At 39.4% G+C, this 16,180-nt stretch overlaps 1 protein-coding gene across 2 annotated transcripts in view; it reads left to right on the forward strand.

The window, feature by feature from the left end:
• Window positions 1-16,180, forward strand: part of aff2 (AF4/FMR2 family, member 2) — a 173,382-nt gene that overhangs the window by 32,736 nt on the left and 124,466 nt on the right. For both annotated transcript variants that reach the window (XM_084353930.1, XM_084353931.1), the window contains exon 2: window positions 15,541-15,661. In XM_084353930.1, the coding sequence (XP_084210056.1) occupies window positions 15,541-15,661 (121 nt within the window). The remainder of the gene's footprint in view (window positions 1-15,540; window positions 15,662-16,180) is intronic.

Consider the following 16,180-nt stretch of genomic DNA (forward strand, 5'->3'; position numbering starts at 1 on the left):
CAATGCCTTTCATGTCATACCCTTACAGACATGATCATCAGGTGATTCCTGATCTCTGACATGCCAAAATGTAGACAAGTAAAGAAGAATCATAAAGTCAGAAAACAGACTTAGTAATTTCTATCTAAAGTTTGCTAACCTTACTAAACACTGGCTGTCAAGTGGCTACTGGTCGTGAGGATAAATTGAGCTAGGGTGTGTTTTGTCACATAAATTTAACATAAATTATATTTAAACTATGAATTACAGTTATTTCTTCTTCATCAAAGTAGTTACACTTTAAAGCTTGATTCTACCAGACTGCATGGCTCATATAAAATTGGAGTGGATAGTTCAGGAGGAATTTGAAAACACATCCAGAACGGTCACCTGGAGAGAGCTGTCAGTCATCTGCGTACTACCCACATGAAATGACTAGCTAAGAGTCTCACAGACCGCAGTAACAGAAGCAATAGTGTGATTTGGCAGTGCAAAATGAGTAAACGCCCTTTAAAATGAAAATTGAACACAGGCATATTCATGCCTACCTTGAATATTTTATCAAAACACACACAATTTTACAACATCAGAAAGTCAATAAAAGGTAATTAATAACTGCTTATGAATCCACTGTTCCACTACCTGCTGGTTTACAGACATCACAACACAAAACAAATGTATGCATCTACGTGGCCATGTACACACATGTAAATGAGTGAGATTAAAGCATGAGGATTACACGCCTGTCTTTTCAATTACATTTTCAGAATCTCATAATACCTCGACAAGAAATGTCAACAGCGTGTGAACGGCCGGTGTGTTACAGGAGTGAGGGGGACACTGTCAGAGGATCCCAGCAGCATTGACAAGCATGTGACATCAGCGATAATGTCTGCGACAGAGATCATAAGCGTGATAATGGCTGTGATTACATTAGTAAAGCTATTATGTTCTAGATGACAGATCTCATTAACATATAAACAGCCTTAAACACTGCATTCACTGTGGAAATTAACGGGCCACACACACACACACACACACACACACACACACACACACGGCCAAAAATGTATACATGCGGGGATATAAGTGAAGGAGATTAAAGCACAAGGATTATATGATACAGATATTAACAAACATAATGTCATTAGATCTGGAGGCACACACACACAAACACACACACACACACACACACACACACACACAAAAAAACGCAAAGTTCATGTCAACCTAATCTAAATTTAATTCCCCCAAAATTACCTTTTTTTCCCTCTGAGTCATTTTCTGGATATCGTGCTAACACACACACACACACACACACACACACACACACACACACAGTGTTTATGTTCCTGTGAATACCGGGATGGTCTCTAATCTTTCTCTGTCTCTTCCTGCCCTTATGATAAACTGCCTGTCCAACATTGTTTTCTTATCGCACTGTGTGTGTGTGTGTGTGTGTGTTTGTGTATGTGTGTATGTGTGTGTTTGTGTGTGTTTGTGTGCACGCCAATGCAGGCTTGTTGCATGGTTGCGTGTGGGTTTGTGCAACTGCGTGCCAAGTGTGTGTGAGTGCATGAACACCTAATGAGTGTTTTGGAGAAAGACGTTGAGGGACACTCTCTCTCTCTCTGTGTGTGTGTGTGTGTGTGTGTGTGTGCGTGCGCGTGTGTGTGTTTGTTTTAGCCAGACTATGTCTCCAGAGCTCGGCTCTCGGAGCATTTGGAGGCAAACATTAACGTCACCAGATGCCTCTGCCTGACTCTCTCTCCGTCTCCCCCTCTCCTCCCCCCATCTCTCTCCATCTTTTGTCCTTCTCTCTGTAACCTCTTATCTGATAATTTGCTGTGTCTCTCTGTTTCTCTTTTTTTTTTTTTACCCCGCTCTGATTTCACAGAATACAGGATGTAGTGAAGTGTGTTCATTCATTATCTAATTAACTAAATTACCAAGCGCTAATTCTTTCTCATCAGTTAATAGTCTGCAGATTAAGTATGGACGTGTGTGAGGAGGGGGTTTGCTTTTTGAGTGTGTGTTAAATTATTAACCCCTCATTATCAGGTGAAAGTCAGGAGAAAAAGAAAAAGCCCTTATCAGTGATCCGGCTAATCAGGGAATAATCAGTTTTCCTTTCAAAAGGCAACAGTGAGCAATCAGGTTTGTCTTCACACCATCATTTATGATTCTGTGTCATCTGTTGTGTTGTCAGCTGGAGAAGCAACCTGTAGCCTTTCAGCGTGATTCATTCCTGTGGAATACTGTCAGGAATACAGTGTCATTGTTGCCACTGCACACCCATATCCCCCAGTGATTCACATCGTGCTGTTTTTCCTTTTTTTTCGGAGCAGTTTGGAAGTCATTGGGCCTGCTGCCACATGAAAACACCCTTCAGGCAGGCTTGGGAGTTGCACATCAAAGGCAGAGCGGAAAGAAATCTTGAAATCTGATGATGGGAAGGAGCACTCTGTAGCGTCAAAACATTAGCACTGCTGGGTGTAATCAGAGTTCATTGAGAGCCTGTGCGGAAATCACAGTGAAGGCAGAAGATACTGTGAGGGAGTGCACAGAAAACTTTAGTAGGGCTGGTAATTCACTGATAATTATTGGTAATTACATCAAATCTGTTTTTGATCTGTAAAACTATGTGTTCTACACACTGCACTGCAGGTTTAAAACCACACCTACAACAATTTCAGCTTATCCTACTGAATAATTATTGGGTTTTCAAAATGTTGCTGGTGAAAGTAACAGTCCCAAAACCCAAAAATATTGAATATATGACGATACCAAACAACAAGTGAGAAGCTGGAAACAGTAAATGCTTAAGGACTGTATGGATGTTATCAGAGGGGGGGGGGGGTTATGTCTATTTTTTTGTTTGTTTACTGACGAGCATGGAACGGTTTTATTTTCAAAATGTTTCTCTCATATTTTATGTTGAATTTATTGCAACTTAGCACATTTGATTCATGTATGACAGACATTCATGAAATCCACAGCATCATGTGATCACATTCATATTTATTTCATTAACAAAATATGAGAATGTGATGTGTTAACGTTTAAACTCACATTTTTGCCCAGTAGGAGCGCTATAGAGCAACGTTTTTACACTTGGTGTTCCTGTTTTGCATACACATGAGGATGCAGGGACATGACTTTTAAAGGGGCTCTGTGGAGCTTTGTTGTGCTGGAAGCTGGTTGTTAGTTTATGTTAGCGGACTCCATTTCTAAGCTAACGTTAGCTGTTGTTGCTCTCTGTTAGCGCAGACAGGACCGCCTCTTCATGGAGTTCTCTGTCCTGATTGGATAAAGTGGGCAGGGATACCAGAAAATTGATTTGGGTTAGTGACCAAACACTGTAACAGTGATTACTGTTGGAATAAAGAGCTATTTAACATTTTAATTTGAAAAAAAAAAAAAAAAATCACCCACTGCAGCGTTAATACATGTAAATTGCTCCTTTAAACAATGCACTAGATCAACTGCTTTTGGGTGTAAACCAAAAATACAAAAATTCACAATTCACCTTCAAAAACAATGGCAAAATGACATGGATATACAGTAAATAATACACGATTAGAGATATTGTCAAAAATCTGCTCTGGAAAAGTTTCATGAGGAAGGAAATGCATCGAGCACGTTTTGTTCAAACAAATATTTATATTAAAAAAATATTTATGAGGCATGAAGTCCAGCTCTTGTCCCCACACAAATCATTTTTATGCAGTCCCTTAGCAGTTTTGCTTTATAAATTACCTAAACAATGAATCAGTCATGAAAAAATGTGGTTGATCAGCTAATTGTGTCAGCACCACTTGTTCTGATCAGCATGAAACACATCCAGCAAATATAGAGCGATTTAGTTTCTGCAGGAGTTAGTAACTAGAAGATGTATTTAAGGATACAATAGTTTTACATATGGATCATTTTCAGCAAATGTAATCTTCAATGTTCTCTAATAATTGAAAAACTGAAATCATGCTTTAATCCAAAATGATGTCAGTTCATTTTAGTCATCAGTCATCTGAGTCATTGAGCTTGTTGTGTTTTAACAGCATCACCACAGTAATCCAGAGGTACAGTCAGAAAGACGCATCTCTCCGCTGTCTTAGTGCATCTTTGTTTTTCTTAAAAACCTGTGAAAATCCTTTCCTACATTTCATCTGGTTATTTTTCAGCAGCGCCTAATTAATAAAAGGGAGTACATGTTCCATTATTAATGAAAACAGTATGAATCTTCACACCTTAGCTGTGAATTATCGCACATCTTTGACAATGCTCTTCCTGTAGTCTGAAGGAAGAACAGGTCATCATCACAGATGTGCAATTGGACTAAGCTAAAAAAGACTCTTAAGACGGATTCAAACTTTTAAAAAAATAATTACTTTTGCCTTCTACCACTGGAAAAACTGTGAAAAATATCCATCACGCACACCTTAGGCAGAATAATTGAAGTTGTTGATATATTTTAAGAGGGCATGTCATCGTGAATTTAATCAGTTAGGGGTCATTTCAGACATTAACAGTTCTGGTGCGTGATGGCTGGAGAGAGATGAGATGGCGTGAGAACGGCCTCTGGAGTCACTAGAGTCCGTGTTTGCCCCGACAATCATTCTACTCAAAAGTGTTTGCACTCAGAAATGTGCCTGAGTGGCCTGTTTCCATTGTATCACACACACTCCAACATCCCTCTCTCCCTCTGTCTTCTCTCGTTGGCGCTCTATCTCTCGCTCTCTTTAATCCTTTGTTTCACCGGGCTTCAAAAAGCCATTATGTTAGAGTACCTAAATCGAAAGAGGCAAATGATTTAATATATGCTCACACACACACACACACACACACACACACACACACACATTTTTAGCACTGTGTTAAGATATTGGTGTTCTCCCTTTACCATATTGCAAACTCACTGAAGAAATGGTAATTTACCATCATGATAGATTTAATGACAGAACTTTGGTCTGTGTCTTTGTGACTGTGGTCACCACTGTCCAAATGAGCGACGAGCTGAGCTGATAGAAACATTAATACAGTCATCTAACTCGCCTTCAGTTATTACTGTTAGCTCAAAAGCTTAACGAGCAAAAGTGACGACAGCTTTTAAGGATTTTATTGCCCTGGGTCCAGCCTCTCAGGCTACACACAGAGAAACACCACAGACACTTCTCAGGGCTGAAAAAAGTTATAAAAAATATTAAATGTATATATTTAAATTTACAGCTCGTACTGTCCTAAAAAGAACTTAACATTGGTAAAAATACCTTCTTGCGTTGTATGAGTGAGCACATTACAATCCAGATCTGGAGGATTTAGACATGTTTTATCTGATATTGGATTGGGCTTGATTGAATTAAAGAGGACTGTTAGGCCTTGGTGGAGGTATGCAATATCAATTTTTGCCTTGCAAAATTCTGCAGTCTGTATTTTTTGTCCCCTAACAGCCAATGAACCAATCATATAGACATTAGCTGTGGCTAGCTAGCAATGTACAAATCGCATCGACAACATCTATATAGGCAAATTCACATTACATCTTTGCATTAGCTTTAAATGCCTCTACCGTGTGCTCACATGACCATGGATTACATAACTCAAGCAAGTTTCATTAGGTTATACGAAGCCCGGGAGACGTGGATGTGTTTATTTAGTAAATCGGTTGTATGCTAGCCATGTTGATGGACGAGTTGTCGAGGTAACAGTAGTTTGGTAATAATTCATTTATGAAATAAGGTTGCAGCAGTGACTACTGCCAATCAGGACAAACAATTAACAATGAATGCATATAGTATCATATCGATGTGAAAGTGGCATTAAACACATGTTAACTTCATCAGTCTTCCTCCTGACGCTCCAAAATGCAGTGGACCTGCGAGAGCTAACTGAGCCAGAGTGTGAGTGCATCGTGTGCACACAAAAAGCGTGCATGATATGATTAGGAAGAATAAAAAACCTTTCCATGTGACCTCCCGGGCTACGTCAGATTATCATATTTTATGTAAAATTAATTTAAATCAATGGCTACTTGTAACAAAGTACATCCATTGTTTGTCAGACATATAGTTGTGATGTAAAGTGTATGGTGCCTGTAGTAAATCTCTATAACTTGCCAATCAATGTCACCAGACTTTAAAGACTTCACATCGATACTCTTTAGTATTTCTGACTCTTAACCTGTCATGTATTTGTGCTGTTTCTGAAAGACGAGGATATCGAACACATTTTTCACCGAGTGGATTTGAGATCGCTGTTTTCTGAGCACAAACAAAAGACAAGAAACGAACGCAAAGAAAATATGTACATATGTAAATGAGGGAGCTCTTTCACATACTGTGTGATTTCTTTATGTTTGTGTGTCATTGTTAGCTCTCCTGCAGTATGATGTGACACACAAAGCTGCAGAGTCCTCTCTTCTTCCTGCCCTGTCCTCGCTCTCGGTCTATTTATCTATCCATCATTGTCGAGTACACGGCTGTGTGTGATGTGCATTAAAACAAAGCTGGAGGTAACAATGTGTTTGAAGGCTGTGTCTCATTATAATACCTGCTCTCGTGTCAGACAACAAAGACACAAAGCAGTGATTTCTGATATCCTCCTTCTTCTTCCCATCCACCTACAGAAACCTAAAAGCTGTATATTTTCATATTGAAGCCATCCTGGATCTTCTTCTTCTCCTCTGTCTATCCAGGAATGCCTGCTGATATTTCTCTGATGTCTAATGCCGTCTGAATGAACACACCAACCAGAAAACACACACAAACACGCACCAAATGCGTCGTTGAACTGACACTTCAAACAAAGCTTTTGTCTGCTGCCTGACAGCTATTCCTCTCTCCTTCCCCCTCTCCTCCTCTTCCTCCTCCTCTCATTATCCCCCTCACTTCTCCCTGTCATTCCAAAACACTCGTTCTACCCCCTCATCCCTTCGCTCTATCCCACACACACACACACACAGACACACACACACACACACACACACACACACACACACACACACACACACCACAAACGCGTTCAAGGGCTTATTCCTAATTGAGCTGCCTGGTTAAATGCAGGTTAAATAAAACACAAAGATTGAAAATATGAAGGGCTTATTATAACACCACTTCAGCTAACGGTATAATAATCAGCAGTGGTACAGTTTTTAGAAAAAAATGATTAACAAGGTGATTTATTTTGAAAGCAATCGTCATAATGGCTACATTATTGGCCGAGGTGTCACTAATTAAAGCATGGGTTACATGCTTACAGTTTTGTTTCTGACGCTGATGTAATACTCTCTGGAACAAAAGCACCAACGGGCCGGATCCATAAAACTCTGTTTGGAAGCAACACTGAAACTGTGTGTACGCAAAAAGACAGGTTTTCATGGTAGGTAGGTCGTAATTATCAAGCAACATATTTAAAATTTGTTTGAAATTACCCCCGATTACCACGATAGTTACTTAAAATCTTATTGAAAATTACCCCGATGTGTTTAATAATAATATTCTGATATTTTCCCATAAGCAGTTAATAAATAGCTGGTCAGGTTTTTAATACATTTCCGGGAAACTTCCAAATTCTGCTTCTTTTCTGCTGTACCTCTGCTGACTATGGCATTTTAATTTCCATTATTATTATACGCAGGCACCTAAGTGATTGTAAATGTGAAATTTCCTGTTATAAATGTATTTGCTGACGTTTTGTTGTTTCAAAATTCAAAGAGTGACATTTAACGTGAGTGGTTTGAAGACGTTAGGTGCTGCATTTGTGTACAATTTTGAGATGTTTTTCCATTTTCTGCTACTTAATACTTCCACTCCCACATTTAGCCGATAACTTTAGCAACTAGTTACTTTGCAAATTCAGATGATTCTGTGCTGATCGGCTATTACTTTGGACATCAGATGGTGTGATGGACACTGAGATCAAAGAGTGGTGACCATTAACAGAGAAAGGATTTTGCGTCAGAACCAAAGTACTGCATTTTTAAAATGTATTTATTTGATCGGCAGTCGGACCCAAAAAACACAGATACTGATAATCAGAGAAATGTTGAATATGGGCCCTCATAATCCGCCAGACCGACAATGGGTCTACACCTAATGTAAATGGTTATAAGAAATGTACTTAAACTTTCAGACCAGCAGAAGTTAGACAGAAACTAGTCAGAAATCAAGCTGGACCAACTCACTGAAGTTTAGTGGTCTGTTGAGGGGAAGTTAGAAGTTGGACCGGTGCATGATCAGCAGAAGTTAAGCAGAAACCAGTAGGCAGATTCCTGGAAATGTGTCAAATAAATTAGGCTACCAGTTACTTGTTAACTGCTCGTTGGAAAATTGCCAAATATTACACTAAATCATGTTGTTGTTTTCAAGAATTCATTATTGTGTTAATTTGGGGGTAATTTCAAATAAATTTCAAATGTGTTGCTTGGTAATTACCAGCTTGCACACTGAGTTGAACATGTCTTAGTGTTCCATTGTGTTTCTAAGTGTTGGGTTGACCCAAATCAACAATACCAAACATCCGACGTAAGGATGAGGCTAGAGTGGTGGAGGGAGCGGCGTTGGGATGAACAAAGGAGGAGTGTAAAGTTATAACGGCTGCCTGTACACCTACATGAATGTGATTGGAAGCAACCTGTCAGCTGGTAGCCACACAGCTGAGAACGAGCCTGTGATTGCGAAGCGTGAATGAAGCAGCTGATGTTAATCAGCTAATACAGGCTTAACTCCAGGGCTGTGCCTGAACTCATGCTACGCTACACAATGTTCTCGTTTGTTTACAGGGCGACTAAATCTTTGTTGCACATGAGCAAAAAAGAAGACTATTGCCTGCTCATCTTGTTACAGTGCAGGTGACCTCAACATGTGGTAACAAGCAAAGTAATTTACAAAATTAGCTGTGGAAAAAGTAATTGCCGCAGGTCTGAGGTAACGCCAGTATTTAGAAGTTGTTACTGGGAAGCCATTAGTTCACCACGATTCAGATACACAGATACAGGAATGGTATATCTTGTAATTAATGTGTTACCATTACTACAAAATAATTTAAGGATTTTGTTTTTAGACACTTTGACTTGTCAAAGCAGAAAACGCACAGGTGGGATTTATTACATTAATGACGGCTGCTTTCCATTTAGCTGAGCTACTTCCAGGGCTGTGTCTTAGCTTAGTGGGACACTTGAAAGAACGGAGCTATCGTTGACATTTAATTTCCGCCGTGAAAATGTTCATTGGCAAACACTGGAATAACGGAAACGCTCATCAACTCGCATGGGCAGGGATAGAAAATGAGCTTGCTGCCCCCTTTGGGCCAAGAGAGTCATTGTCACATAAAAATGTACCAAGAAGTTTACCAGCAAGCATGAATGCAAATCAGATCCTGGATCATTCAGTGGATAACGATATTTTATTTTCTGAGTCAATCCATCAATTTAAATAGGAAAATAACTATGTTGTGGGAGTAATGGTGGGATAAGAACATATTAAAGTAAGTGATTTGTATAAGACATTGAGCTGAAAGGGACAAGAGGGAATTTTAGCGACGTATTTATGATGACAGCTGAATACCGTTCAGGTGCTGTGTTTTTGGATCCTGTTATTGCATGTGCTGGCTCACTGCCACAGTTAATGTTATTAGTAACACCTGTGCAGCCTATTGGGACAGTTTTCAGCAACATAAAAGCCTCCATTTAACATGTTCATCTGAGCTGCTTCTAAAAAATATACCCTTTTAAACTACACGTTGTGTTATTTACAAAACATCAGTTTCAGTAAAAAGCAAATGATGAGTTCACTTCAGTTAAAACATGCTTTGATTTAGTCTATGACTGTAAAATGCCACAGTAGCGTGAGTGTCTAGGTTGGAGAAGCCGATTGCACATGACCAAAATGTAGAGAAAGCTTTGCTCAAAGTGTCTTCATGGCTTCAAATGAGTTAAAATATATTTCCAAGCGGCTGCCTTGAACTGTTCTGACAGTTATTCCCATAAGACACAAATGCAGCATGAGTCCACAAAGTCAGGCTCCAGTTGATTTTCAATGAAGCAGCTCGAGAAACTCTCTTGATGACTTACACAGACTGGAGCCTTTCTTCCTACTGACGACAGAACACAGAAACTTCAACATGTTCAACTCAATCCACTGACCAGCTTCAACATCTGGCTGCTGCTGCCGCTGTGTTGGGAACAGCTTTCCGTTGTTACTGGCATTAAATATAAGGCTTCCCGAAAATTAGAAATGAAATGAAACCAAATATCATAATTTCAGCACAGTTCCATAGGTTTTAGCATTAGAACGTATAAATTGCAATCTACCATTGCACTTTTTTATTTATTGTATCCTAGTACTACATAGTCTGATTTCCCACGATAACCCTCGCTATTAACCTTCATTCATCAAAGATAGGGGTCAGCTGTCTGCTTGATATCACGGGATGCCGTATGATGAGCATTCTACTTTATAAGGACATTTTGCACGTCACGTTGTGCATTTTAAGCTTCTAACTTGCCATCTAACGCTGTCTGTACTTTATATGTTTTGGACGCGCAGGAGAGGCTGTCGAGTGACCTTAATCATGAACATCTTCATGGTAACAATCAACATAATGATTATTGTTGTGAAGTGGTTGCTGTTCGGTTAGGTTTAGCATACAACACTGCTCAGTTGCAGGTTTAATGCCTTGCTAATGGGCACCTGAATAGCAGTTGTCGGGGAAGAGAGAGAGTGTTACTGAAGTTGTGTGCAGTGAAAATGAATGAGAGGGTGATGAGGCTGTGTGAGAGAAGCTGGTGTGTGTGTGAGTGTGTGTGTTTAGTTATCAGGGGAGCACAGCATAGCTCTGCTGAGATTAAATTCCCAGAGCTTACTCTGGCTATCAGCATTACTTCAGGACACACACACACACACATTAACACACACAGAAGGAAAGCAGAGTCGTAGGAAAGAAAGCTGCCATTGCTACATTTTCATTCACATAAAAATATCAACATCGACAGTATGCCGGCTGCTGATATCACCACTGCTATTAATCCTCAGCAATCCATCCATCTGTCCGCCTATCTGTCCATCATCTTTCTTTCTCTCTTTCTTTCTTTCTTTCTTTCTTTCTTTCTTTCAAAATTGTGCATTTTACCACAATCTGTCAGAAGTGCAGAAAAACTGACCGACCCAGGTGCCATCTCTGAGCTATCAGAGGTATAACATCAGGCGAAAATGAGATTGAGAAAAATATCTGAAATCTATAATGTTGACAGTTCAGGGTACAACTGAAATGTATATGTTCTTCACTGTTGTTGAGGGAAATATAAACTTTGATGATAATGCATTTATCATATCTATCCATCATATTTTAACATATTTCTAAAATGGATAAACCTGTTTTCGGACATATTTTTGAAAGCATCAAGCGTCTGGGTAATGTTTACCATCACAGCAGCTGACAAGACGTACAAGACCTGCTTCCTGTTATATACATAATGTTATATACATAACGTTATATATATAATGTTATATATATTACGTTATATACATAATGTTATATACATAACGTTATATACATTATGTTATATACATAACGTTATATACATTATGTTATATACATAACGTTATACATAATGTTATATATATATAACGTTATATACATAATGTTATATATATAACGTTATATACATAATGTTATATACATAACGTTATAAACATAATGTTGTATACATAACGTTATATACATTATGTTATATACATAACCTTATATACATAATGTTATATACATAACGTTATAAACATAATGTTATATATATAACGTTATATACATAATGTTATATACATAATGTTATATACATAATGTTATATACATAACGTTATAAACATAATGTTGTATACATAACGTTATATACATTATGTTATATACATAATGTTATATATATAACGTTATATACCGTTTATGTGTCACCTGCACAGTGGACGCTAGCCAGCTGTGCTACTAGCTCTACTTTGCTAGCATGCAAGCATTCTGTGACATCACAAGAAGCTTTGTGGAAAACTGTCAAATGTTTTTTTTGCAGTATGATAATGAGTATGATATTACAGTAAGTTTCACTATAATACAACTTACAACAGTTTATCTCAAAAACCTTGATTTCATAACAGAGAAATTCTGTTTCGCAGCGTTCATGGCAGTAAAGATCCTTTCTGACCTGGCCGACCACAGCACCATGGTTCAAAAACTTGTAAAGAAAAAAGAAATAAAATCAGTGAAGTGTAAAAAGGCCGAGTAGCAGTGTAACCTGTGTGTGACAGGTAGTGTCGCTCTCTGTTCCTGCCACATGCTGGGAAATAAATCCTGGATGTGTTAATTACCTCGTCTGACCTGGTTCCCTCCGTGTGAATGTCTGCGTGACAGACGGAGACAGAGACAGTGATCTGTGGCATGGGACTGCAGCGCTGTGTGTGTGTGTGTGTGTGTGTGTGTGTGTGTGTGTACTGTATACATGTGTGTGTGTTCGTCGTAGTGACAGCTCTGTCAGTTATCTTTCTGCACTGACAGACAATGCACATGTCATCCAGCAGTCCCAGCGCACGCAATGATCACATCGACGTATACTGCTGTAACATGCACACATACACACACAAACGCCTCACCTGTCAATCATTTTGTCTGGTATTCCCACTGCTCTCTCCTGCTTTTTGCTCCTCCCTCCTTCCTCTTCTACCTTCCTCTTCCTATCCCTCCACTCTGTCTTTCATCATTCTGTTATTTTTCTTTCCTTTTTAAAGAAACTGTCTGTTGCCCTGAAACTGGGTCTTTTTTTCCCTCCCATGGGTCTCTATGATCCCCCCCCCCCCCTTTCCTCTCATTGCCTCTCCACTCTTTCTCCCTCCCACTCACATCTTGCTGACGGATTAAGTGTTGAAGGCGAGGTCTGGTAGAGGAAAAGAGAAAGTCTCTTTTAATTGTCTTGATCGCTAATTAGCCGGCCTGTCTCATCTCTCGGCAGTGGATGTGGTAAAACAGGATGCCCTTTCCTGGGTCAGCAGGCCACAGCCTCATGCATAACTCGCACTCACACACACACACGCGCGTTACTTTGTACTTCTGAGATTCGAGTTTAGCTGGCAGCTTGTAGATTTCTCAGAGGAGGCTGGTGACTGAAAAAGTTTAGGAGGGCAGGGTGAATCGGTAACTCTGCAGTAAAAGGGGTCTTTGCTAAAAATACATGGTTATGTAAGGAAAAATGTTCCAAAAACCTGGGTTTCACCACCACTTTATTCCCAACAGAGCGCTCTCCCTCGCCTCCCATCATTCTTATCATTGTTTACCGTCAGCTGTCTCGTATTTTAAATGCCACAAAAAACAATCTTGAATCATATCCGCGAGCAATAATTCTGACTTTCACGACGGAAAGCCGCAGTATAAACACTGTGAGTATTTGTGTGCGAACGTTGAAAGATTTAAGAAAAATGATTGGGATCCATCCGGGGACACTGTGACAGGACGTAAATGCATCTGTCCTTTGCAGTCTGTTGTGGTTCAGTGGGTACAGCATGTCATAAACACTGCCTGGATTAGGACTCCAATTCCCACTGGGCCCACCTACGTAAAAAATGAACGCACTCATGAATGAAAGTACCCTGCTAATGGCATATGTTACATCATATTGACCTTATTATAAATAGAAAGAACTGTAAAAGGCTTGCCTTCAGAGCCTCGGCTAATATTGTAGGAACAGAAGATTTATTGTCCGTGCTGTGTTCAACCCTTTTTTGTGAGTTGTTTCCCCTCATAGATATATAAAGACTTATTCATTATCCCATTCATTTGATTTCATTATTTACTGTTGGACCATTGAGGATGTAGAAAGGAATAGATAATATCTTAAAAAGAAAGAAATAGGCTTGTTTGGTGTCTTTCAGAGAGTTAGATAAGAAGATCAACGCTAGTTTTATATCCTTGCAATAAGTATCGAGTGCAAGGAGACTGGAGCCAGGAAATGATTAGCCTAGCTTAGCGAAGGGGAAACAGCTATTGCTCTGTCAAAACTACAACACATTCTGATAGCGAAATGACTGAATAGGTTGTCAGTGTCTGCAACACAACATATATCACCAAACAAAATGACCATTGCAGCTTAACAGTGACCTCACTTCCTCCTTCGCAGCTGTAATAACTACTACAGCTGCCAGAGGTCGCTACCTAAAAACCAACGTAGCAAAGTGCTGAGCGCATGGAATACTTTTTTGTCAGGATATAGGCTAGTTGCTCGCCATGACTTCGCTTAAAACATCAAGTTGAAATGTGTTGAAATACCATGTTTAAATACCAAGTTTTTGGTTGCATACGTTTAACTTTAGTGAACGTCAGGATAGCTGCCTCCCCCTTCTATTCTTTATGCTAAGCTAAGCTAAGCTGACTGCCTCCTAGCTCCAGCTCCGTGCTGAACACAGACAGTGGTATTGAACTAGTATGTGGAAAGTAATTTTTTACCACAATTTCTTTATAGACACATCAGACCTTTTGCAGCAGATTGGAAGAATCTTTGTTCTATTCCTCATGAAGTTTGAAGCATTGGCCTTGGCTGATCTTGTTTTGACAATGAAAGTATTTTCTTTTTAAGTCAAAGTGTTTCCTGCAGTTACAGTCACAGCAAAGCTATGGGTGGAAGCTTTTAGTAAGTTCTGGATGACATAAGGGTCAGTTGTACTGTAGCATGGGAAAAGCATTTTATGGGAGCTTTGAGATCAAGCAGCCTTTGCAAATCAAATCTAAGTCCAGTCCAGAGTAAAAATAACTAGCTACTAACCTCAGCGGTGAGCTGATGCAGAGACAGAACATATTTATTCATATAAACTGACAGTGGGGAAGGGGTTATCTGGATATTAGTTTCAATGGAAGACGGCGTGACAGTAAGACAGATTTGATAAGTAGCCTTTTGTCTAACAACCATTCAGACTGCAATATGTAAGAATTTAAGATTACAACATTCAAAATAATTAATAATTAATTAGAATGATCAACATAAGTGGAAGGGAAAAAACCTTTAGTGTTGCAGAGATATATACTGAAGTTCGCATGCTAACCAGCTAGCCCAGGCCCATCCTATTCCCCAATACCACTCCAAATACGCAGTCTGGACCGCTAGCTGCATGGCTAACTGAGATAACTAACCAATGGCAGCTGTTAGCGGTTGCTCTGGTGATATGTTGCTCCATTTGTATGAATTGAACAGATGGCTAATTCTAACATATTGCACATTTAAGTTTCTTATCCTCAGCATTCTCAGTACATTCAGTTTTCCTCTCAGTTTTCCTCTTTCGTCCTGGCCGGTGTGTTCAGTGGAATCTGAGTCATTTTCTGACAGTGCAGTGACATGATTTACCCTGTTATTTTCCTTTACCAGCTACCCAGCGACTCTAATCACACTGCAGGAAGAGAATTTCTGCCAAATGCTCTTTGCAGATCCAAAAATGACTTGTTAGCAATACTCATTAGAAACCAGCAGGTCTCACTGGTGCCAGGCAATGTGTCTGCCTCAGTGGGGGATGCTAACAAGCTTTTCTCTTTGTGTCCTTGCAGTCATCTGGAGTCAGAGCGCAGCGCCTTGAAGAGGAGAGAGTGGGAGAGGAGAAACCAGGAAGTCCAACAGGACGAAGACCTCTTCTCAACTGGATTCAACCTGTTTGGAGAACCTTATAAAGTAAGACTGGTTGACTTAATACATTGTTCAACATTTTGGGAAATATGCTTTTTTTCTTTCTGATGCTAAGATGAGAAGATTGATACCGGCCTTGATTGTGTGCACTCAGTGAGCTTGATGCCGATTAGCCTAAAGTTAGCATAAACTAAAGATTGGAAGTTTGTCAATATTTACAGCTGAAGCCACAAATTGGCATTTTTTACATTTCTGTTCATCTTCAAATCAAATAAATGAGATACAACATTTTGATTATTCCACTTTAGATGTGTTGGGAGGTGCAGTAGCCATGCTAATGTTAGCTAATGTTAGCTAACGTTTCCCCGCTTTCATTCTGAAGCCCCACTCGGACTGAATTTATTTCTTTAGGAGAGATTAGGTCATTTTGACATTACAGTTGGAATTAGCTACTGTTTTTTGACGTCTTTTTATTTTCGAGTTTTCACAAGTTTCTGTAGGAAGAGCTGCTTGTCCTTCTTCCTCAGCTCAGTGTGAAAATTGGCTTTTGTGTTAGCTACAGGA

Source organism: Pagrus pagrus, assembly GCF_965226575.1.
Source record: "Pagrus pagrus genome assembly, chromosome: 5".
Lineage (NCBI taxonomy): Eukaryota > Metazoa > Chordata > Actinopteri > Spariformes > Sparidae > Pagrus > Pagrus pagrus.